Source organism: Jaculus jaculus, chromosome 14 (genome assembly GCF_020740685.1).
Source record: "Jaculus jaculus isolate mJacJac1 chromosome 14, mJacJac1.mat.Y.cur, whole genome shotgun sequence".
Taxonomy (NCBI): Eukaryota; Metazoa; Chordata; class Mammalia; order Rodentia; family Dipodidae; genus Jaculus; species Jaculus jaculus.
In genome coordinates this window covers 59,333,720-59,359,236 of record NC_059115.1, presented here as the reverse complement: position 1 = coordinate 59,359,236, position 25,517 = coordinate 59,333,720, and the positions used below count along the sequence as shown (strand labels likewise).

Sequence of the window (25,517 nt, the reverse complement as noted above, 5' to 3'; positions counted from 1 at the left end):
AAGCCTAGAGTTGTACTGGAACTCTCATTTAGTCCCGCCTGTATCCTATTCAGCAGTTCCTCAGGTAGCCCCTGCTGTCTTCCCCTTAGGTTTCTGGAGTTTGTGAGGAGGCTGATGTGAGTGGAAAATCCCCTCACTTGGTCTTTGCTCCTGTAGCTCCGTAGGCCCATGTGGGTGGGGCTGCAAGCTCCTTGGGATTCTGGACGGTTTCTTCCTTTCTGGAAGATCTTGGTCTTTCTTGCTTCTCCGCTATGGCTGATATACACCTCACTTTTTAGAAGAAGAGTGTGTTTGCTGTGGTTTTGCTTAAATCCCTTTGTATTAGTCAGGGTTCTCTAGAGGAACAGAACTGCTAGAATGAATTATTTAAAAAGGGGATTTAGGGCTGGAGAGATGGCTTAGCGGTTAAGCGCTTGCCTGGGAAGCCTAAGGACCCTGGTTCGAGGCTCGGTTCCCCAGGTCCCACGTTAGCCAGATGCACAAGGGGGCGCACGCGTCTGGAGTTTGTTTGCAGAGGCTGGAAGCCCTGGCGCGCCCATTCTCTCTCTCCCCCTCTATCTGTCTTTCTGTGTCTGTCTCTCTCAAATAAATAAATAAATAATTTTTAAAAAAAAGGGGGGATTTATTGGATAAGCTTACAGTAGTCCAATAGCAGTTGCAGGCCAGAGAATCACCGAACCTGGTAGCTGCTCAGTCCTCGTGTCCAGAAGCCTCAGCAGACCCGACCTGGCACTGCAGTTGGTACGGGGAAGCCTGGCGGCTTCTTGAGGAGCCGCTGGGTTTCGATCCACGCGGGTCCTCAGTTGATGCTGGTCTTCAGTCCTTTCTGGTCTTCAATCACGTTGGAAGGTAGCGAGTAGCTCCGGCAGCCAAGTGGAAGGAAGGAAGGAAGAAAGGAAAGAAAAGAAGGAAGGAACTCTTTTTACCCAGAGCTTCCTTATATCAAGTCCCCCTCTGAGCAGGGCCGCCCACTCTGGGGGAAGGGCTCACCCTGAGGGAAAGACTTCTTCCTTTAGTTGAGCCTTCCTAGAAGCAACCTGTGGATTACTAAACAGATCAAGTTGACAATACCTTAACTATCACACCCTCCCTAGGCTGGTTTGGCATGACTCCTATGCTGCCATCTAACCAGGAAGTCCTGTTTTTTTCATTTCTGATTCCTTAATTTGGGTTCTGATCTTTCTTCTTTCTGTGCGGTACATTTGTTTATTTTTTATTTACTTATTTGAGAGCGACAGACAGAGAGAAAGAGGCAGAGAGAGAGAGAGGAGAATGGGTACACCAGGGCTTCTAGCCACTGCAGACGAATTCCAGATGCGTGCACCCCCTTGTGCATCTGGCTAACATGGGTCCTGGGGAATCGAGCCTCGAACTGGGGTCCTTAGGCTTCACAGGCAAGCGCTTAATCACTAAGCCACCTCTCCAGCCCTGTGTGGTACATTTGGGTTTGGATTATTCTTGTGTTTTTTTTCCTCAAAGGCTTCAGATGGACAGTTATCTATCGAGATCTCTTTTTGTAATGTAGGTATGTAGTGCTGTCAGCTTCCGTCATCTGAATGCCTTCATTGTCTCTGTAAGTTTTGGTATGTTGTATTTTTATTGTCATTCAGTTCTAAAACTTTTCATGTCCTTATTGATTTCTTCAACAACTCACTGCTAGTAAGTTGTTCAGTATCCAGGAGTTGATGTATTTTTGTTATTTTCTTTCTTACTTTTAGCTTTATTGCATTATGGTCCTATATAATACAGGGAGTTATGACTGTTTTCCTGATTTTGTGGAGACTTGCTTTATTTTCTAATATATGATCTATTTTAGAAAAGGTGTTTTTCTTGCTTGTCAACTGAGGAACTCATGTTTGATCCATGTCTTTCTGAAATGTCAAAAGACTTTTAGATTACTGAAACAAAAAGTAGTATCTCCTGGTCAGAACTGTTAGGTTGGTAAGCATTTACTGTGATGAAACATTCACACACACACACACACACACACACACACACACACACTTTTTCTTCATTGTTACTTATGTGTGTTTAAAAATAATAGAGGGGGGGCTGGAGAGATGGTTTAGCGGTTAAGTGCTTGCCTGTGAAGCCTAAGGACCCCGGTTCGAGGCTCAGCTCCCCAGGTCCCACGTTAGCCAGATGCACAAGGGGGCACACGCGTCTGGAGTTCATTTGCAGAGGCTGGAAGCCCTGGTGTGCCCATTCTCTCTCTCTCCCTCTATCTGTCTTTCTCTCTGTGTCTGTCGCTCTCAAATAAATAAATAAATAAAATTTTAAAAAAAAAAGAGGGGGCTGGAGAGATGGCTTAGTGGTTAAGGCGCTTGCCTGCAAAGCCAAAGGGCCCAGGTTTGATTCCCCAGGACCCACGTAAGCTGTATGCATATGGAGGTGCATGCATCTGGACTTTGTTTTGAGTGGCTGGAGGCCCTGACATACCCATTTTCTCTATTTCTCCTCCAACTCTTTTCTCATAATAAAATAATTTAAAAAATAAAAATGAGTAGAGGGCTGGAGAAATGACTCAGCAGTTAAGTCACATGCCCTTAAAGCCTATGGACCCGGGTTTGATTCCCCAGTTCCCATGTAAAGCCAGATGCATAAAGTGGTGAATGTATCTGGGGTTCACTTGCAGCTAGGGGCCCTGGTATGCCATTCTCTCTCTCAGCACTCAGGAGGCTAAGGTAGAATGATTGCTGAGTTTGATGTCAGCCTGAAACTGCATAGTGAATACCAGGTCAGCCTGGGCTATATCTAGACCCTATCTCAAAAAACAAACAAAACAAATGAGTAGAAACATTATAGAATGTCTGTGATACTGAGTGGAATTTAATTATTGCTTCTAAAATTTGTTTTTAATTCCATAGGTCTTCTGTATGCAATGTACTATTGACTTGCTGCAAAGATAATGTATGTCGTCTTTGGGTAGAAACTTTTTTGCCAAATGATTGTTTGCTATATGGAGGCGACTGCAACCATTGGTCTGAACCAATTAATTTAACAAATAACTTGAAGAGGAATGCTTCCAGCAAAGAGCGAGTCCAGAATGCTCTAGAAGTAAGTGCGTTTATTCTGTTATTTGCTACGAATTTAAAAACAGGGTTAAATGTTGTTAGTAATCTGTGTTTTGGGAAACCTAGTCTCAGAAATTTTTGTTTTATCTTATTCATAAAATGCATGTTTTATCTAGTGCATTAGTGCCCATAATTAATTTTAGCTTAATTAATCTTAGATTAACCCATAGAAAAGGATAGTAACAGTTGACTTAGCTGATATATAATAATATCTGAGAATGAAAAGATCTGACTATAAAGATTTAACTTAGATATTAGGGTAAGCTAGGTTATCATATATTACTCTTCCTTTTATCATCTTAGATACTGGAACTATAGTCTTCATTTTCCTGTTGTTGAAAGTAAAAGTCAGTTTTTGATGTTTGGACTAATTAAAGACACAAAGTTGTGTTTGCTTTGTTTTTGAGACAGAGGCTCACAGTATATCTAGAACTCAATATGTAGCCCAGGATGGCCTCATAGTCAGATCAGTCCTCTTACTCCAGAATCTTCTGAGCATTGGAATTATAGGTATGAGACAGCATGCATGGCTGAAGATGGAATACTAACAATTTCTTAATACTAAAAGCAGAAAGTAATTTTTTATTTTTGTTAATTTTTATTTTATTTTATTTTTTTTGTTTTTTTGAGGTAGGGTTTTGCTCTAGCCCAGGCTGACCTGGAATTCACTATGTAGTCTCAGGATGGCCTTGAACTCATGGCTATCCTCCTACCTCTGCCTCCCGAGTGCTGGGTTTAAAGGTGTGTGCCACCACACCTGGCTTATTTTTTTTATTTTTTGAGGTAGGGTCTCACTCTAGCCCAGTTTGACCTAGAATTCACTATGTAATCTCAGAGTGGCCTGGGACTCATGGTGATCCTACCTCTCCCTCCCAAGTTCTGGAATTAAAAGCATGTGCCACCATACCTGGACAGAAAGTGATTTTTAAAGTAATTTGAGGGCTGGAGAGATAGCTTAGTGGTGAAGGTACTTGCCTATGAAGCCTAAGGACCCCAAGGTTTGATTCCCAGTACCCACATAAGCCTGGTGCACAAGGTGGTGCATATTGTGTTTGAAGTTCATTTGTAGTGGCTAGAGACCTTGGTACACCCATTTTCTCTCTTTGCCTTTCACTCTCCCATAAATAAATAAATTAAAAAAATAATCTAAATCTATTGTATGAGTATGCCCAGTTATTTTTCAAATTTCTGTAGTATCCAGATAGTTCAGAATATAATTAAATATATTTGTATATCTGAAGTTACTCTGCTTGCAGCCCTGTTGTTTGTTAGCCAGATAGCCTGGGGTTCTGCATAAGCTATTTTCTGTGGTGAAAGATTAAAATAACAATATTTGCACTGGATGTCTTATAATTGCCAAGTGCCGGGCATGGTAGCACATGCCTTTAATCCCAGCACCAGGGAGGCAGAGGTAGGAGGATCACCACAAGTTTGAGGCCACCTTGAGACTGCATCGTGAATTCCAGGTCAGCCTGAGCTAGAGTGAGACTCTACCTCGAAAAACAACAGAAAAAAATTGGCAAGTATTATGTGAAGGTTAAAAAAGAACCCAGAGGCTTTAAATTCCAGATGTATTTTTCATTCAAATTTACTGCACATTAAAATTAAATGTTTTTCATAAAAGATTATCTAAATTAGGATATATGCAGTAATCATTAGGTAGCTTATGCATATGTGACTTTTAGCAATATGAGCACTCATTTTTCTTTGTGTTTACTTACACAGGTAAATCTGAAGCATTTTCGCAGAGGTCGGAGGAGATCACTGGCACTTGTAGCACATACTGGCTATCTGCCTCATCAGCAAGATCCTCATCAAGCCCACAGAAACACTCCACTGCACGCCAATGCACTTTGTCACTTTCATATTGCAGCCAGCATCAACCCAGCCACAGGTCATACTGAAATATGCACTATTAGACACACTGAAGAAGTTAGACTATCTTATCTTCCTATAAATTTGGAGATTTAAGTGCATATCACTTGAGTACATACTTTTGTGAGCATAAAAACCCATGGTCACATCAGAGGCAAAGTGGGCTTTTAAAACATTATTTTTAAAAAACATAATATTTATGCATGATTAAGGCTACCTGTACAGAAAAAAGAAAGAAATGCCTCCATTTACTTTTACCATGGTTAGAAGTATCTAACCTCTTGACGTTGCAACATGATGTTGTCATCTACCAATGTTTCAGGTGGCATTCATAGCTGTCCTAGTATGTATGTGGCCCATGGCCCACAGGGTGGACATGCCTGCATCTGTAGCTTAGTCCCTTTCTTACAAGGAAACCACAGTTTGTTGACATTTTTTGCATGTTGTGCAATATTCATTTGGTGTGTGTGTGTGTAGAGCATTGTGGTGTGGTATGTGATGTGATATGTGTATAGTGTGTGCATGTGCACATGCCCTGTGTGCCCCTGCGTAAAGCTAGAGGAGAATGCCAGTATTCTCCTCTTTCATCTTGTCTGCCTGTTCCATCTCTGCTTCCCATGGACCTGGTGTTACAACAGATGTGGACGTCCATGTCTAGCCACTTATGTGGGTCTTGGGGACGCAAACTAAGATAGTCTCAGGCCATAATGCTTGAGTAGCAAGCACTTTTAACCACTAAGCCACCTCTCTAGTTCCCTCCCATTTTTATATTTTACTTGCACATGTGTGTTATATGCATGTGCATGGTACACAAGGATCTCCTGCCACTGCAAACTCCAGACATATGTACCACTTTTGCTTCTGGCTTTACATGGGTGCTAGGGAATTGAGCCCAGGCTGGTATGCTTTGTAAGAGAGCAACTTTAACCATGGAGCCACCTTCCCATCCACTTTTCTTTTTCTTTTTTCTTTTTGCATATGGGCTCACAAACCAGGGTTTGATATCATTCTCTCTACCTGACTTACTGAGGAAGAGTCTCTCATTCACCCAGGGGCCCTGTCTTTATCTCACAATTGTCCCAAGTGCTGGGATCACAGGAGGGCAGCCATGCTCACCTGGTATTTATGTGGGTCCTGGGGATCTGACCTCTTCATGTTTGCAAAGCAAGCACTTTATCCACTGAACCATCTCTCCAAAATCCTCTTCCCCCTCACCTTTCTTTCTTTTTTTTTTTAAATGTACATTTCTTTAATTTTTAAAAATATACACAGGAGAAGTCATGTGTTTTACATAGGAACTCATACATTTTTCCCCTCACTTTTCTTAAGCAGAATTTCACTATAGTCTATGTTGGCCTTAACATTGTGAAATTTTGTTGTTCTTTAAAAATAAATTATGTATATCCAGGGTCTCATGCCCATGCAAACAAATGTCAGGTGTGTGTATGTCTGGCTTTATGGAGGTGCTGGGAAATTGAACCTGGGCCAACAGACTTTGAAAGCAAACTGCTTTAACCATTGAACCATCTCCCCAGTCCCCAGGTCGGGTCTCACTCTAGCCCAGGCTGACCTAGAATTCACTATGCAGTCTCAGAGTGACCTCAAACTCAGTGATCCTCCTACCTCTGCCTCCCGAGTGCTGGGATTAAAGGCCTGCGCCACCAGGCATGGCCCAAGTTTGTTTCTGAGATGCGTTTGCCACTAGGTTTCTTTGACAGTAATAATGGCATTTTCCATGATTGAAAAAGTTAAATTATGTTTTTAATCAAAATTTGTGATAAATTAAGACATTCCCCCGCCCCCCCCAAGGTAGGGTTTCAAACTCTAGCTCAGGCTGACCTGGAATTTACTATACAGTCTCAGGGTAGCCTCAAACTCATGGTGATCCTTCTACTTCTGCCTCCCAAGGGCTTAAAATCATAGACATATGTTTTTGTTTTTCGTTTTGTTTTTTGAGGTAGGGTCTTGCTCTAGCCCAAACCAGCCTGGAATTTACTTTATGTAGTCTTAGGCCGGCCTCAGACTCACAGTGATCCTCCTACCTTGCTTCCTGAGTGCTGGCATTAAAGGAATTCACCACCGCACCCGGTTTCATAAATTCTTATTGCATAATTTTAGCATAAAAATGAATAGTTAAGTTATGCTATATAACCTATATATAATGAATAATGTTGTCTTCTTTATAATAAGTATGTTAAATATACCATCTCAATCTCTTACCATTAATAATAATAACAGTGACAAACGTTGCTTTATTGGAAGTCTTATTTTTAGGTTAAAGGGTATTATAGAAATTTAAAGATAAATGTATGCTTATTTGACATTTGAACAGCACTGAGGTAGATATGGATCTGGGGTGATAGCCGTAAGTCAGTGTGTGCTCTCTAGCTGTGATGGGTGTTGACAGAAGAGACTGAATTCACACTGAAGGCATGTGATGATTTTTGTAGCTTTCTTTTTTCACAAACTTAAGTGCTCTTTCTACACATCTTAAAAAACAACAATTCCAAGTTAAGGTAAAAAGTAGAAACATCTTTCCTAAACCGACGTGTGTGAGATATCCATAATCTGAATAGGATGTGAATGTTTTAATTGCTCCAATGCTTTAAATTTTAATTATGTTATTCTTTTCTTTACAGACATTCCACTTCTACCATCTATTACATCTTTGAGTTTAAGTGAAAGTGAAGAGAAAAGTGGACCTTTTGTAGTACACTGGTTAAACAACAAAGAGCTGCAGTTTACATTGTCCATGGAAGTCTTCCTACAGCAACTTAGAAAAAGTTTTGAACAGTCTACTTCTGAGGCTAGTGTAGAAGACTGCAATCAAGCAGATGTAAAATCTGATGAAGGTAAGATTTCAGAATGAAAAGTTAACCCTCTTCAGAATACCAGTAATTTTCATAATAATGTAAAACTGGCTATGTCAGAGATTGCAGTGGCATAATGTAAACATGGACTAGCTCGTTCAGTGATCTGATGTAGGTGTTCTTAGTCCACAGTTTCTTACCACATGTGCTATAAGAACTAACAATTTTCTGATCTTGTGGGTTTGTTGGTCCCTTAGTCCTTGATATTTAAAAGATCATCTGTGAGCTGATGGTATCAGTATTACCAGGAGCTTGTTAGAATACACAGTCTCATACTGTGTGTAGAACTTCTAAACTATAATCCAATACAATTTCTAGATGGTTTTTATGTAGGTGAAAGTTGAGAAACATTGTTTAAACCTCTTCTGTAATCATCCTGCAGTTGGGAGGGATGGAGGGAAGGGAGGAGGAGAGAGAAGAAGGTATAATTGTTTCTCTGCTTTGGGTCAGAATTACTGCATAATGCCACTTCTGCTGACTTTCTGTTGTCAAGGAACAGTCCTTGGGCCGTGTAGTCCCTGACTGGATAGCCATTATATACTGAGGACTGGGTAGTATTTAATTACATTTTGCTGTTAGTTTCTCTGCTGTCTTTTGTATTTCATAAGAACGATTTTTCCCCCAATAGTGTTCTGTGACTTGTCTTAATTCATTAATGGGCAGTTTTCCTTCTCACTGTTCTTAGTAGTAGTCTGTGTTTAAGAGAAAAGAACAGTTTGTCTATTGATAGACATTTAAGGTGACTAAGTAGCTTTTCACTGTACTTCGTAGTTACATACACAGTGATGTGCCTTTTCCTCTTTGTGTAAAATTTTTGTAACATAGATCTCTAGATGGAAAATTACCAGGGAGTATGTAGATTTTTTTGGGGGGGTGGTTTCGAGGTAGGGTTTCACTGTAGCTCAGGCTGACCTGGAATTCCCTATGGAGTCTCAGGGTAACCTCAAACTCCCAGCGATCCTCCTACCTCTGCCTCCCAAGTGCTGGGATTAAAGGCATGCACCACCACACCTGGCATAGATTTTAAATATCAATTATTTCTGACAATTTGCCCTGCATTTATCTTTTACTAGTTTATACTTTGAATGTACTCAATACCTTTTTTTTTTTTGTCATAATTTGAACACTGGGTCTTTTCATTATATTCCTTTTTTTGTGGTCTCGCTCTAGTCCAGGCTGACCTGGAATTCACTATGTAGTCTCAGGCTGGCCTCAGACTCATAGCAGTCTTCCTTCCTCTGCCTTCTGAGTGCTGGGATTAAAGATGTGTATCCCTATGCCTGGCTCACTTTTCTTTTTTTTAATCATAGGACATGGCATCTTGTTTTACCTTGTATTTTCTTGTTGTTTTTAAATTTTTTTATTTATTTTTATTTATTTATTTGAGAGCTACAGACCAAATAGAGAAAGAGAGAATGGGCACACCCGGGCCTCCAGCCACTGCAAACGAACTCCGTACATCCCCTTGTGCATCTGGCTAACGTGGGTCCTGGGAAATCGAGCCTCAAACTGGGGTCCTTAGGCTTCACAGGCAAGCACTTAACCGCTAAGCCATCTCTCCAGCCCTTACTTTGTATTTTCTTGTTAGAAATTGAGCAGTATGCCTGTCTGCTATGTTTTAATCCTTTTGTGGCTAGTTTTCCATGTCCTTTGCCTTTTCTTTTGTCTCATTTTCTAATTAATTTATGTTTTGCTTATTTTTCTTTTTAATCTGGGAAATACTTTAAAAGTGCTTCATTTTGGAAAGTTTCTGTATTCCTAATCAAGAGCTGAGGGAAGGGCTGAGCATGGTGGCGCATGCCTTTTATCCCAGCACTTGGGGGACAAAGGTGGGAATATTGCTGAGTCTGAGGCCACCCTGAGATTACATAATGAACTCCAAATCACCCTGGAGTGGAGCGAGACCTGACCCCGAAAAAATAAAAAAGAGAAGCTAGAGAGATGGCTTAGCACTTGAGGCCCCAGTTCTACTCCCCAGGACCCACACAAGCCATGGTTGCACATGTGTCTGGAGTTCATTTGCAGCAGTTGGAAGCCCTAGTGTGTCCCTTCTCGCTCTGTCTCCCCCACCCCTCAATAAATAAGTAAATAAAATGCATCCTTTAAAAAAGTTTAGGGGAAGGTGTAGAGGAGGCTGTGGTTTTTGAAATAGGTAAGAATGTACATGCTTGCTTACTTTAAGGTGTTTTGTTAAGCACAAGTTTGTATACCTAGAGGATAAAGAACGTAGCACACACTTGGGTTTGGCTGAGTCTGGTACTGTGACGAAAGCACAACTAATAATAGGAATGATGGTAACAGCACCTCCATTTGTCCTTGTATGAAGTTCTGTAGACCTTCTGAGTTAATTTTTCTGTTCTTATATTCCTGGAGCAAAGTTAGTTTAAAAGAAAAAAAAGCCCATTTCTAATTAATAAGAAAACCATGTTTTTCATCTTGAATGCATTTATATAAGCTCTTAATTTTTTAATAATAGCTTCATTATATTCACTTGGTTCTTGAACTCTTCTTTACAGAAATGGATGATGGTGTTGGTGGCTTAAAAATGAGTCATGAAAAGAAGGAATTGAATGAAGATAAAATTATACCAAATTCAAGTTCTTCTTCATTACCATCAGCTGCAGTTGATCATCAGATTGAAGTGCTTCTGTCTGAATGGAGTAAAAATGCAGACATGCTTTTCAGTATTCATCCCATGGATGGTTCTTTACTAGTTTGGCATGTAGATTGGCTAGATGAATACCAGCCCGGTATGTTTCGTCAAGTACAGGTACTATTATCATAATCCATGGTAGTTATTTCTTGTTTATGTAAATACTGTTTTGTAATGTCTTTGTATAGTTTTATATGTCCTAATACTTGCTTTCTTAATTCTAGGTGTCCTTTGTTTCCAGAATTCCTGTAGCTTTCCCCACAGGTGACGCAAACTCCCTTTGTAAAAGCATAGTAATGTATGCTTGTACCAAGAATGTTGACCTGGCTATTCAACAAGGAAAACAAAAACCGTCTAGCCTCACTCGTTCTACATCAATGCTCATCTCTTCTGGTCATAACAAATCATCCAGTAGTTTAAAATTAAGTATTTTCACCCCTAATGTTATGATGATTTCAAAACATGCTGATGGTTCTTTGAATCAGTGGCTGGTCAGTTTTGCTGAGGAGTCTGCTTTTTCTACAGTTCTTAGTATTTCTCACAAATCCAGATATTGTGGTCATCGCTTTCATCTTAATGATTTAGCTTGCCACTCGGTATTGCCATTATTACTGACAACATCACACCATAATGCATTACGGACACCTGATGTTGATAACCAGAAACAACCTCATGATACTGTAAATACTGAAGAATGTTCTTTGATACAACAAAATAAAAGCACCACTGATCAGGCATTTCAAGATCCCAATGCAGTTTATAGTGAGCTTATTCTTTGGAGGGTTGATCCAGTTGGGCCATTGTCTTTTTCTGGAGGAGTGTCTGAACTTGCCCGGATTAATTCTCTTCATGTTTCTGCCTTTTCCAATGTGGCTTGGCTCCCTACTCTTATACCCAGTTACTGTCTAGGTAAGCATTCTGATTTCTATTTTGTACTGAAATAATGTAGACATTCAGGCACTATTACTGGGGGATTCAATTCTAAATGTTTGTAACTACTTTCTAGGTGCATACTGCAACTCTCCTAGTGCGTGCTTTGTAGCGAGCGATGGACAATATCTTAGGCTATATGAAGCAGTTATTGATGCCAAGAAGCTTCTGTGTGAGCTTTCCAACCCTGACATTTCTGTAAGTACTAGATTTATGTTTTTAGGTACTGTACATTTACTAGACATATTCCAGAATTGGTCTATATCATTTGTGTGGTAAATAAATTTATTTTTTCATGTTTGTATTGTATCTGTATAGTGATTCTAGATTCAGGTGTATAATTCATTGAAAAAGTAGTATCTAAGATGGGTTATAACTCAGTGTTAGAACATATAGCTTAGTGTAATTGGACCCAGGATTCAAGTCTCAGCACAGAATAAAACAGTCTCACTTTCTACAGTGTGTGTTTCTTTGCTCCTAGATGTATGAGGACTATCAGAGTATAATGTGTAGAACTAAGGTTGATTAGGCTATAGTTAAGGGGAGCTAGAATAACAATAGCCTTAAACATTAGGAGAAAAAGCTTTCAGCTCGGTTGCTCCAGCAGGAGTTTTTGCAATGCCATTGCAAAGCTTTTTCCTTATGAGAGACCACATTCTGAAAACTAGGTACCTAATAGCAGTCTACAGGCTGCCTTACTTAGCACCTCCAGTAAACAAGTTTTTATGCTGTTTTAGTATTTTTAGTGTTATTTATTTTTGTTTTGTTGGTTTTGTCTTTGTTGTTTTAAGACATGTTCTCCCTATGTAGGCCAAACTGGCTTTGAATGGACAGGTGGATTGCTTCAGCCTCTTGGGTGCTGGGATTTCAAGTGTGTATCACAATGCCAGCCTGGCCTTAACAGTCTTCAGTGTCTCTTGAGCCAGCCTTCAGGCTGTACTTGAGCATCCTGCTTATGACATTCAAGCTACCTTCCCAGTTATTAATTAATAATTTTAATGCTCAGGTTACAGAGTAACATAAGCCATTGATTGTTATGATCCTGTTTTTCCATGAGTTATTTTTAAAGTATAATTTAACAGGACACAGTGTTTTAAAAAGCGTGTATATATATATATATGGTGCTGCAATGGAAACATATTTATTGAGGGTGTCATTTACCAGACCTTTTTTATTTATTTATTTTTTTAAGGTTGGGTCTTGCTCTACCCTAGGCTGACGTGAAATTCATTCTGTAGTCTCAAGGTGGCTTTGAACATATGCTGATCCTCCTATCTCTGCCTCCTAAATGCTGGGATTAAAGACATGCACCACTACACCATGTTTACCAGACATAGTTTTAAGTGCTGGGAATGTAGACATTAAAAAAATGGGGTGGAGGGCTGGAGAAATGGCTCAACAATTAAGGTGCTTGCTGCAAAGCCCAATGACTCAAGTTCTATTCCCCGGTACCACGTAAAGCCAGATGCACAATGTGGAACTTGCATCTGGAGTTTGCAGTGGTTAGAGGCCCTGACGTGCTCCCCACCGCCCAGGGTGTCTTCTGTCTTTCTGCTTGCAAATAAAGATAAAAGTAAAAGTGGGATTCCATAGTATAGAGCTTACATGCTTGTGAAGTAAATTAGGCAGAAAAGTATAAATGTGGTAATTACAAATACAATGCCAAGAAACACTGTTACAAATAGAGTGCCATGTAAGCTGCTCATTAAGTGAAAGATTCATAGGAAAGATAACTTTTGAAGAATGTAGTGAAGCTGAATATGTGGCTACTAGAAGTGTAATCCAAGAAAAGGGTTGGCCAGTTCAAAGAATCTGAGGCCAAAACACCATGATTCTGTAAAGGAACACCAAGGATACCATTGTGGCTGTAGCCAAATAAGGTAGAGTATATAGTCAGGGACAGAACCAGAAAGTTGGCCTTGGTGGATCATATGAGACCTCATAGTTTGTTGTGGAAACTTTCTTTGGTTTATTCTCTGGACGATATGGATACTGTTGAAGATTGTGATCTTGTGATAATGATTTCACTTAAGTTTTAAATCTTTTTTTTTCTGAGGTAGGGTTTCACTGTAGCCCAGGCTGGCCTGGAATTAACTATGCAGTTTCAGGGTGGCCTCGAACTCACAGCGATCTTTCTACCTCTGCCTCCCAAGTGCTGGGGTTAAAGGCATGTGCCAACCATGCCCGGCATAACTTTTAAATCTATTTCTGTGACGACTGTATAAATAAGATATAGGAAGTAAAAGTAGAATCAGAGAGGCCAGTTTAGGAAACTGTTAAACTAGTCTAGGAAGAAACTTAGAATTATTGCAGATGTTTCTGGTAGAGGGAGAAAATTGGTCACTTGAAACATAATCATCTTGAGATACCTATTTAACATGCAAGATATACAGTAAATGAGTGTCTGGATTTTAGAGGAAGGTATGACCTGAATTTGAAAAATGGGAAGCTGTCAGTAGATTAGTTTAAAGTCCTGGAGATAGATGAAGACTGCAGAGGGAGAGAATACATTTTAGCACACAGAGATAGAATGCTGACGTGTTTGTTTTAATTTGTCTTACTCCCTTCCCTGCCAAAGAAAAGTTAGTTCTTACAAATCATTGCTTCTTAGAGCAAATCCAGGAACTTGGAGCCAGGCTTTCACATTCATGGGCAGCAAACATTTTCATCCTCAGTAAACATTGTTTTTCTGTACCATTTGATAAATAATGCCTATATATTTCCTATTAAGGTAAAGTCTTACAACTGTTGTAGTTGAAAGGAACTGTATTTATCCCCACTTGAACTTGTTTTTCATGTATTATGCCTGAAATTTCATATTTGTTCTTAGTTGTTTTTAAATTTGTTTACTAAAGGAGATATCAATTTTTTGAAAAACAGAAATATGTCGGTGAAGTGTTTAACATCGTCAGTCAGCAATCAACAGCCAGGCCAGGATGCATTATTGCATTAGATTCCATTACTAAACTTGTAAGTATTATTCTTCTGTTACATAACAGTAGGTAAATGACACATATGTCAACTTATGTTGGTATTTATTTATATTCAGCAAGGCAGAAAAACCCAGTTGCTCCATGTTTTCCAAGAAGAATTCATTTTGAATAACCTTGAGAATAAAAGTGTGGGAAAAGACAGCATTTTATATGATGCAGGTAAGGGAGAATTTTATGTAATGACAAGTATTAGGAGCTTATGGTAGATGGTTAATAACTATGAAGTCTCAAATAGTATTTAAATTATGGTTGTTCTATATAGGCATGCAATATTACTTATCATAACTCTTAGTGCCTCAGGACATTTGGAACTCTGTATAAAAAATTTTAGGGCCTAGAGAGATGGCTTAGTTGTTAAGGCATTTGCCTGCAAAGCTAAAGAACCTCGGTTCCATTCCCCAGGACCCACATTAGCTAAATGCACAAAGGGGTGCACACATCTGGAGTTCGTTTGCTGTGGCTAGAGGCCCTGTTGTGCCCATTATCTCTCTCCCTCCCTCTTTCCCTGTCAAATAAATGAAACAATAAAATAAAATAGATTTTAAATTATTTAAATTTCCAAGCTGGGTGACACATGCCTTTAATCCCAGCACTTGGTAGGCAGAGGTAGGAGGATCACTGTGAATTTGAGGCCACCCTGAGACTACATAGCGAATTCCAGGTCAGCCTGGACTAGAGTGAAACCCTACCTCGAACCCCCCCCTCAAAAAAAATAAATAAATAAAATATATATTTAAATTTCCTTTCTAAAATAAGCAGTTATTTTAACTTGATATACTTAGTAAGCTTTTCTTTCTTTTGTGTTAATAATGAAAAATGTTGCTGATGCCAACAGGCAGCTCACCTAATGGATTTTCTGAAAAGTTCTATCTAGTTGTGATAGAGTGTACTCAAGACAACCGTTCACTGTTACGTATGTGGAATTTACATTTGCGGTCAATTCCTGTGTCACTGGGTGAGTCTTTCTTATTTTTTTGTAGATGTAAGTAGTCATAAATATACAAGGCTACATAATTTAGGGCACATTTCTTTTCTTGTAAGAAATGTATTTTTATATTATGACAAAGTTCACACATACATATTTTTAACTGAAAAATTATTTTTCAGAATCATATGGATGCTTGTAATATTTTAACTCTGTATTTTAAAACAATTTGTTTATTAGTAATTTTCATATATGTATGTTGTATATGTTGCTCATACTCTCTTTTCCCCCATTACCCTCTCCTGACCTGTGTCCCCATTTCATCAATGAGGATTGATTTCTTTAAAGCCATTCTTACATAATGGTGACAATTACAATTTATTCATAATACAAAAAGCAAAATGATTTTTTTGTGTGTTTTGTTTTATTTTTTATTTTATTTTTTATCTTTTCACAATTTTTATTAACATTTTCCATGATTATAAAAAATATCCCATGGTAATACCCTCCCCCCCCCGCACTTTCCCCTTTGAAATTCCATTCTCCATCATATCAAAATGATTTTTTTTTAATTTTCTTCCTGTGAGCAGTCATGTAAATACATGTTTACAATTTCATCTTTTATGTCAGTTTCAAGTTTTAAAAATAGCCATCGTATATATAGGCTTCCTTCCCAGTTTTTGGTTTGTACTTGTCTTTTATAGATGAAAGAGTAGACACAAAAAATTCTGAAACAGCTTGGCTACCAGAAGAACATTATTGTTCTCCAGAGAAGATCTTCTCTCCTTTTTCACAGAAGTATCAGGCTTGCAGAGAAAATCTCCAGAGTACCAGCAGGCTGTCTCTGTTGTCCGAAATGGTATATAGCCACGAGATGGAGTTGCCAGAAGGAGTTGAAATAATAAGTGTTAAACCTTCAGCAGGTTTGTAAATTTTATAGAAAGAGACTGACCTATCTTTGCAAGTCATTAGCCAGTGTTCCTTATTTATTTGAGAGAGAGAAGGGGGGAGGGGCAAAAAAAAAATGCAGATAAAAATAGCCGTGCCAGGGCCTCTAGCTACTCCAGATGAACTCCATGTGTATCTGTCTTAGGTGGTGGTGTGGTCAGGTCACAGTGCTGGCAGAAATCATCCAACCAAGAGCACCTTTTGGGAAAAACAGTTTATTTTGGCTCACAGACTCTAGGGGAAGCTCTATCATGGCAGGGAAAATGGTGCCATAAGCAGAGGGTGGACATCACCTTTTGGCCAATATAAGGTGAACAAAAGCAACAGGAGAGTGTGCCAAACACTGGCATGGGGAAACTAGCTGTAACACCCATAAGCCCACCCCCAACAGTACAGTTTCTCCATCAAATCTCCATCAGCTAGAAACCTAGCATTCAGAATGCCTAAGGTTATGGGGGACACCTGAATCAAACAACCACATTCCACCCCTGGCCCCAATAGGCTGATAACCACCCATGATGTAAAATGGAATGCATTCAGTCCAACTTTAAAAGTCCCCATAGTTTTTATCTATTCTAATGATGTTCACACATCCCCATAAGCCAAAGTCTTTTAACTGAGCCATAATAGCAAAGAAATATGCAACCAATACAAGATTTAAACAAGGGAAACATCAAACTCTGTCCCTCTGATTTCAACAACTCTAGTCATTGATAAGTCTCCAAGTCCAGTAATTCTAACCAGCAGTAAGTCTCTGGAGTTCCAGTTCTATCCCTCCAGCTAGGCTACTCACAGTCCTGGAAAACTTTATCCAGGGCTGGCAGCTCTCCTTGGCAGCCATCTTGTGGTCCCAGCAACTCCGCTGGGTCTCCACTGGAACCCACAGTTCATTCTCAAGGTTCCATCAGGTTTCCATGCAGGCAGCCAGCAAACCTGCTTCAGACTGCCCATGGCAATTTCCAAAACACAAGACCATGTTGCAAATTCAATGACTGTCTCTTTCTTGCATTTTTTTATACTCCATAATACCAGTTAGAGTGCCAGTTTGTTAATCCAGGGATGAATAAAGAAGACTTTGAAGAACAGGACACTCCTTGAGCACTCAGGCCCCTTCAAAAGAGTCTACTTCATTTCTGTTGTTCCAGTTCAGGTCAGCTGGCCCAATCTCAATGGTTGTAATCTCTCAGCTGCAGCTGAATGGGCAGCAGTTTCAGCCCAAAGATTTTTTTTTCTTTTTTTTCCCGTGCCATATATCCCTCTGCTCACATCAGTCCATTTCTACACAAAGCAACCCTGCACAAATTACCAGGACATGGGCATAACAGTACTCCTTTCACACAAACTGCTTCTAGCCCAGTCCAGGCAGAGCTCTTTCTCACCCTGAAAAGGCAAACCTCACAGTCCATAAGTCTTATTGCATTCAGGTCTTTCAACTCTGACCGGAATAGTTCATCAAGCTGTATTTAACAGCACTGCAACTTGTCTCTTAGGTAAAGGTTTCAAATCCTTCCACATTCCTCCTGCAAATAGGTGTCTAGCAGCAAATGACACCACTTCTTGGTACCAACTTTACTGTTGCAGTCAGGTTTTTATTGCTGGCAGAAATCACCCGACCAAGAGCAGCTTTTGGGAAAAAAAAAAGGGTTTATTTTGACCTACACGCTTGAGGGGAAGCTCCATGATGGCAGGGGAAATTGATGGCATGAGCAGAATGTGGACATCACCCCCTGGCCAACATAAGGTGGACAATAGCAACAGCAGAGTGTGCCCAACACTGGCATGGAGAAACTAGCTATAACACCCTTAAGCCTGCCCCCAACAATACACTGCCTCTATCAAATCTCCATCAGCTGGGAACCTAGCATTCAGAACATCTAAGTTTATGGGGGACACCTGAATCAAACCACCACATGTGAGTACTGGGGAATTGAACCTGGGTCCTTAAGCTTTACATACAAGGACCTTAACCACTAAGCCAACTCTGCAGCCCAGTGTTTCTTCTTTAAAAGGAAATTTTACACTCTGAGAATATACATAGAAGCAGATGTTGAAGTCACTGTATGTAAATGGAAGAGTTGAAGTTCTTATTTTCTCTTCAGAATATTGTGATGTTTATCAGCCAGGTCTACATTTAAGTATTGCCTCTTCTTGAAAATGGATCCTTTTGAGGAAACAGGTGAAAGTTGTAGATTAGAAATGGTAACCACCTGGAAATGAACTACAGATGCATATGCCTCTTTGTGCATCTGGCTTTACGTGGGTACTGGGGAATTGAACCCAGGTCATTAGTCTTTTCAGGCAAGTACCTTAACCCCTGAGCAATCTCACCAGCCCTCAAACTCATACTTGTTTAAATATTTTATTTATTTGAGAATGAGAGAAAGAGGAGGGGGCCATGCCAGGGCCTCTTGCTACTGCAAATGAACTCCAGAAGCATGTGCCACCTTGTATATCTGGTTTATGTGGATTCTGGTGAGTTGAACCTGGGTCCTTAGGCTTCACAGGCCAGTGCCTTCACTGCTAAGCCATCTCTCCAGCCCCTCAAACTCCTATTTTTTTAAATCGCCCAATTCTTGTCAGTGAGCCTCTTGATCATAGACTCCGTAGGGAAGAGCCTCACAATCTGTTCTAACAAGTGAATGTTCCAGGTGATTTCATTCATACAGAAGAACAAGAACTACTGTTCTGGGGCATCAAGAATATCAGTACATCACCCATGCTTACGACTTCTGTCAATTTTTGGCCAATTTTTATTTAGAACTTTTCAGTTTCCTATATTATCAAATACTTAATCTTATCTGAAAGTTAAAACTTTTCAGGAGTTAGAAATGTTAACAGTGTTCTGACTAACCTTTACATTTTGCTTCTATATGTATATTTTACTTTAAAGAAAACAGCAGTGGGGCTGGAGAGGTGGCTTAGCTGTTAAGACATTTGCCTGCAAAGTCCAAGGACCCAGGCCCGATTCTCCAGGGCCCACGTTAGCCAGATGCACAAGGGGATGCATGGGTCTGGAGTTCGTCTGCAGTGTCTGGAAGCCCTGAATGCCCATTCTCCCTCCCTCCCTTCTTCTTTCCCTCCCTGTGAAATAAATAAAAATAAAATATTTTTAAAAAAGAAAGCAGCAATGTAATGAAATTTAAACCCTTGAAAAGCTACTATTATATGGACAGAATTTGAAGAGCTATTATTAGCCAGAACAGTGCACTGTTGAGTCCCAATAAAATGAACAGGTCAAATATAGAGAAACAAAGATATTTGTCACTACAATTCTTTGGAGCTGGCTGTGACGGCTCACAACTATAATCCCAGCATTGGGGAGGCTGTTACATGTGGCTCACAAGACCATCTTGGTCTGTATAATGAGTTTACGGCAGCCTGGGTTGCAGAATGAGCACCTGTCTCTAAAAACAAACACTAACAACAGTAACAAAACCAGACAACTCTAGCCCAAATTGGTAGAAAAAAGTTATCTGAGGAAAAAAGAGAGATTTGTTTTGTTTGGCAAAAGAGTAGAATATAGCCAGGTGTGTTGGCTTGTGGTTGTAATCCTTATACTTGAGACAGAGGTCAGACGATCACCACAAGTTCAAGGCCAACCTGGTCTATGTAGCAAATTCCAGGCCAGCCTAGGCTATATATAATGACACTCTCTTGTTGAACCTTAAACTAAATATAGATTCTTAAATTCCTTTTGGTTTTTTGAGGTAGAGTCTAACTCTAGCTCAGGCTGACCTGGAAGTCACTATGTAATCTCAAGGTGGCCTCGAACTCATGGCGATCCTCCTACCTCTGCCTCCCAAGTGCTGGAATTAAAGGCGTGCACCTCCACGCCCAGCTGACTCATGTTCCTAATAGTACTTCAAATAAAAGGGTTAAAAGTATTTATAAAACTTGAATTTTGTTAATGTGTTCCTTTCTTTTTTAGGGCATCTGAGCTCTTCTTCCATATATCCTGTATGCAGTGCCCCTTATTTATTGGCAACTTCATGCTCAGATGAGAAAGTGAGGTTTTGGAGATGCAGAGTAACCGATGGAGAACCTTCCACCTCGAAGGATGGAAAAACCAATGTGTCATACGTTTGGGAAGAATGGCCCTTACTGATTGAAGACGGACTTCAGAGCAGTAGTAGCATAGCTGTGCCTGGCAGGCCTGTAGAAGTTAGTTGCGCACATACAAACCGTTTAGCAGTAGCTTACAAACAACCTGCAGGTAATAGTAGGTCTTCTCAGGAATTTGTGATGCACGTAAGTATTTTTGAATGTGAGTCTACAGGAGGTTCGTGTTGGGTCCTTGAACAGACAATTCATTTAGATGAGTTAGGCACAGTGCTGGATTCTGGCATCAGCATTGATAGCAATTTAGTAGCTTATAACAAACAAGAGGCATATTTACTCAATAAAGAAAATGTCACATCAAACACAAAGCATTTAGTTCATTTAGACTGGATATCTAGAGAAGATGGTTCTCATATCCTGACTGTAGGAATTGGATCAAAACTTTTCATGTATGGACCCCTAGCTGGCAAGGTACAAGAACAGACTGGCAAGGAAAGCCTGGCATTGCCTGTCTGGGAGAGTACCAAAATTGTGCCTCTTTCTAAATTTGTACTGTTACGAAGTGTGGACTTGGTGTCCTCTGTAGAAGACACCCCGCCTTTTCCAGTTTCTTTATCATGGGTCCGAGATGGCATCCTTGTGGTAGGAATGGATTGTGAAATGCATGTGTATTCCCAGTGGCAGCCATCTTCTAAACAAGAACCTGTTACAACAGATTCATACAATGGAAGCACTCCATCTATACTAAGCTTAATAAAACAGAGTAGCTCATCGAGTTCTGGATTGCATCCTCCAAAAAAACCTCTGACTCGATCTATGACCAGTCTTGCACAGAAAATCTGTGGAAAGAAAACAGCATTTGACCCTTCAGTGGATATGGAAGATTCGGGTCTTTTTGAAGCTGCTCATGTACTTTCCCCAACGTTACCTCAGTACCATCCCTTGCAGCTTTTGGAACTCATGGATCTTGGCAAAGTTCGGAGAGCCAAGGCCATCTTGTCCCATCTTGTCAAGTGTATTGCTGGGGAGGTTGTGGCTGTGAATGAAGCTGAATCCAATCATGAGCGCCGCCTTCGATCGCTCACAATCAGTGCTAGTGGAAGCACTACTCGAGATCCCCAGGCATTCAACAAATCTGAAAATACGGATTATACAGAAATAGATTCTGTCCCTCCGCTTCCTTTATATGCCTTACTTGCAGCAGATGATGATAGCTGTTACTCATCTTTGGACAAAACTAGTAATGAGAGTTCCTTAAATAAATCCAACCAGATGTCCAAAGGAAGTTATGATGAGCTTTTTCAGATTCCAGCTCTAATGCCCGATGTTCATATGTTGGAGACAGATGAAGAAAACACTAAGCCTAAAGTTATTGACCTTTCACAATACTGCCCAACTTACTTTGGCCCGGAGCATGCTCAGGTTCTTTCTAGCCATTTACTTCATTCTAGTTTACCAGGACTCAGCCGGATGGAACAGATGTCTTTGATGGCCTTAGCAGATACGATTGCAACTACAAGTACTGATATTGGAGAAAGTAGAGACAGAAGTCAAGGTAAAATTAAATTGAGTACAAGATGGGAGGAAAAGCTAATGGTAATAGTAATATTTTTAATTCACAGAAAATAACCAAATAATGTTTAATGGAAATGACATTGCTGGTGCTGGGGATTTGGCTCAATGGGTAAAACACTCACTGCTCAAGCCTTGATTACCTGAGTTCCATAGTGCATGTAAAACACAGGAGCCCTGGTGGGTTTCAGTCATCCCAGCATGCCAGTAGTGAGCTGAGAGGCAGAGACACTTTCCCAGAAGTTTGTGGCAAGCATGGCAAAAGAAAGAAGAATGAGACCCGGGGGGGGGGGGGGGGGGGGGAGGGAGGGGGGGGGAGGTCGGGGAAGGGAGAGAAAGAGACAGACAGACAGAGCCTGATGTTGATATCTTAAAAGTTATCCTCTAATCTCCACATGTGCACCATGGCATGTATGCTCACACTTACGTGAACATACACAAAATTTTTAAAATGTTATGACAATGGCCTATTTAAGAACATTATTGCTAAAACAATCATTGTTTCATAACAATTTTAACTTACGTAATTTAGCCCCTAAATCATAGTATTATGAGGAGGTACACAGAAGCTTATTATACCAAGCCTTCTTCTCTTTAAAAAAATATTTATTTATTTAAGAGAGAGAGAGAGACTGGTACAGCAGGGCCTGTAGCCACTTCACACAAACTCCAGATGTTTGTGCTATGTTGTGCATCTGGCTTTACGTGGGTCCTGAGGAATTGAACCTTGGTCCTTTCACTTTGCAGGTAAGTGCCTTAACCTCTTAAACCATCTTGCCAGGCCCCAGTTTTTAAAAATACTTGTTAGGCCGGGTGTGGTGGCGCACGCCTTTAATCCCAGCACTCGGGAGGCAGAGGTAGGAGAATCGCCGTGAGTTCAAGGCCACCCTGAGACTACAGAGTTAATTCCAGGTCAGCCTGGACCAGAGTGAGACCCTACCTCAAAACCCCCCCGCCAAAAAAAAAAATTTGTTAGGGAGAGAACAAAGCATCCTTAATAATTGTCTGCTTACTGTAAAAGACCCAGCTGAATCCTTATAGATGTTTTACAAAGGAGTACAGGTTCTTATTGAATCACTGTTTTAGGTAGTTGGAAAATAAGGTACTTATGTTGGAATTGGGGTGAGGAAGAGGAAATATAAAATAACACATGTGTGGAATGGGATCAACACACAGTTTATCTATACAGTAAAGTTCCTAATTAATAAAAAATAAAAATAAGTATTTTACAATATTTACTTTCATATTTTTTAAATTTACTTATGAGTGAGAGAGATAGAGAAAGAATGGCGTGCCAGAGCCTCCAGTCCTGTAAACAAACTCCAGATGCATGTGCTCTCTTGTGCATCGGGCTTACGTGGGTTCTAAGGAATCAAACAGAGGTCCTTTGGCTTTGCAGGCAAGCTCCTTAACTGCTAAGCCATCTCTCCAGCCCCAATATTTACTTTCTATTAGCATTATACCTAGAGTAACCCCCCCCCAAAAAAAAACCACAATAAAAATAGGGCTTCTCCTCACCCATAGAGCATTTCTTAAAAATCTCCCAAAGTATAAGCAAATTTGAATAAAGAATTTCTAGCTGGACACGATGGCACATGCCTTTAATCCCAGCACTGGGAGGCAGAAGTAGGAGGATCGCCGTGAGTTCAAGGCCACCCTGGGAATATAGAGTGAATTCCAGGTCAGCCTAGACTAGAGTGAAACCCTACCTCGAAGAAAACAAAAAAATAAAATAAAAAATAAGAATTTCTGTGAAATCTCAGTCTTTAAACCAAATACAGGCTAGTAGTGTACACCCTGTGAACTTAGATTGAAAAGAAAATGTATGAATTTAAGGCTTTTTTTTTTTTTTTTTAAGAGCGATGGACAGAGAAATAGACAGATAGAGAATAGGCACACCAGGGCCTCCAGCCACTACAAATAAACTGCAGATGCATGTGCCACCTTGTGCATCTGGCTTACGTGGGTCCTGGGAAATCGAGCCTCCAACCAGGGTCCTTAGGCTTCACAAGCAAGTGCTTAACCACTAAGCTATCTCTCCAGCCCAAGACTTTTTTTATTATTTTTTTTTTCCTGAGGTAGGGTCTCATTCTAGCTCAGGCTGACCTGGAATTCACTATGTAGTCTTAGGGTGGCCTCTATCTCATGGCAGTCCTCCTACCTCTGCCTCCCCAGTGCTGGAATTAAAGGTGTGCACCAGCATGCCCCAACTTCAAACAATTTTTAAATGACAAAAGTTGATACTATTTTACTCTAAGATTTTTGTTAGACATTATTTTAAAAATATTTATTTTGGGGCTAGAGAGATGGCTTAAAGGCTAAGGCACTTGCCTGTGAAGCCTAAGGACCTAGGTTTAATTCCCCAGTACCCACGTAAGTCAGACACAAAAGGTAGCACATGTGTCTGGAGTTCATTTACAAGTTAGAGGCCCTGGTGTGCCCATTCTCTATCTCGTCCTCTGTCTCTGTCTCTCAAATAAATAAATAACATAATTTAAAAAATATTTATTTGTGAGGAGGGGGAGAGAGAGAAAGAATGAGTACCAGAGCCTCTTGCTACTGCAAATTCCACATGCATGCACCACTTTGTACATCTAGCTTTCCATGGGTACTGAGGAATCTAACCTGAGCCAGCAGGCTTTACATGCAAGTACCTTTAATCACTGAGCAGTGATACATCTTGGTGTTTTGAGGTAAGGTTTCACTGTAATCCAGGCAGACCTGGATTTCACTTTGTAGTCTCAGGGTGTCCTTGAAACTCACAGTGATCATGTTACCTCTGCCTCCCGAGTGCTGGGACTCAAGGTGTGTGCCACCATACCTGGCCCTAGATACTCTCTCTCTCTTTGTTTTTTTGTTTTTTTTTTTTTTTTTTTTTTTTTTGAGGTAGGCTCTCACTCTAGCTCAGTCTGACCTGGAATTCATCTGTAGTCTCAGAGGGGCCTTGAACTCACAGTGATCCTCCTATCTCTGCCTCCTGAATGCTGGGATTAAAGGCATGTACCACGCGCCTGGCTTGATACTCTTTTTAGATGTGAATGTTAGGAATAGTTTATGGTTTTAAAAAATTCTTTATTTGCATGTGTATATGTTTGTCTGTATGAGCACACAAGGGTATCTTGCTGCTGCACACAAACACCAAACATACATGCCACCTTTTGCATCTGCCTTTACATGGATGTCTGGAGAATTGAACCTAGGCTGGCAGGATTTGCAAGTGCCTTTAAGTGCTGAGCCATCTCCCTAGCCCCTATTTTATGTTTTGTTTTTTCTTTATAAATTTTTGATTTTTAAGGTAGGGTTTCACTGTAGCCTAGGCTGACCTGGAATTCACTATGTAGTCTCATGGTGGCCTAGAACTCACAGCAATCCTACTACCTCTGCTTCCCAAGTGCTGGGATTAAAAGTGTGCACCACCACTCCTGACTATTTTGTTTTTAATAATTTAATATAAAAGTAAAGCTCTATTACAATATAACTATTTTTTCCCACACTATAGCAGATTGTTGGGATGGATATGTAATTTGAGTCAATATGGAAAATATATGCATAACATGCCACAGAGAAGATCAAGCCACTTAAAACTCAGTCACAGGGCTGGAGAGATGGCTTAGAAGT

The 25,517-nt window shown here is 40.2% G+C and overlaps 1 protein-coding gene across 3 annotated transcripts in view; it reads left to right on the top strand.

Moving 5' to 3' along the window:
- Dmxl1 (Dmx like 1) overlaps positions 1 to 25,517 on the top strand; it is a 153,014-nt gene that overhangs the window by 36,850 nt on the left and 90,647 nt on the right. For all 3 annotated transcript variants that reach the window (XM_045134454.1, XM_045134452.1, XM_045134455.1), the window contains 11 exons: positions 2,868 to 3,057; positions 4,800 to 4,968; positions 7,589 to 7,801; positions 10,336 to 10,589; positions 10,697 to 11,381; positions 11,479 to 11,600; positions 14,283 to 14,372; positions 14,452 to 14,554; positions 15,231 to 15,350; positions 16,025 to 16,243; positions 20,197 to 21,882. In XM_045134454.1, the coding sequence (XP_044990389.1) occupies positions 2,868 to 3,057; positions 4,800 to 4,968; positions 7,589 to 7,801; positions 10,336 to 10,589; positions 10,697 to 11,381; positions 11,479 to 11,600; positions 14,283 to 14,372; positions 14,452 to 14,554; positions 15,231 to 15,350; positions 16,025 to 16,243; positions 20,197 to 21,882 (3,851 nt within the window). The remainder of the gene's footprint in view (positions 1 to 2,867; positions 3,058 to 4,799; positions 4,969 to 7,588; positions 7,802 to 10,335; positions 10,590 to 10,696; positions 11,382 to 11,478; positions 11,601 to 14,282; positions 14,373 to 14,451; positions 14,555 to 15,230; positions 15,351 to 16,024; positions 16,244 to 20,196; positions 21,883 to 25,517) is intronic.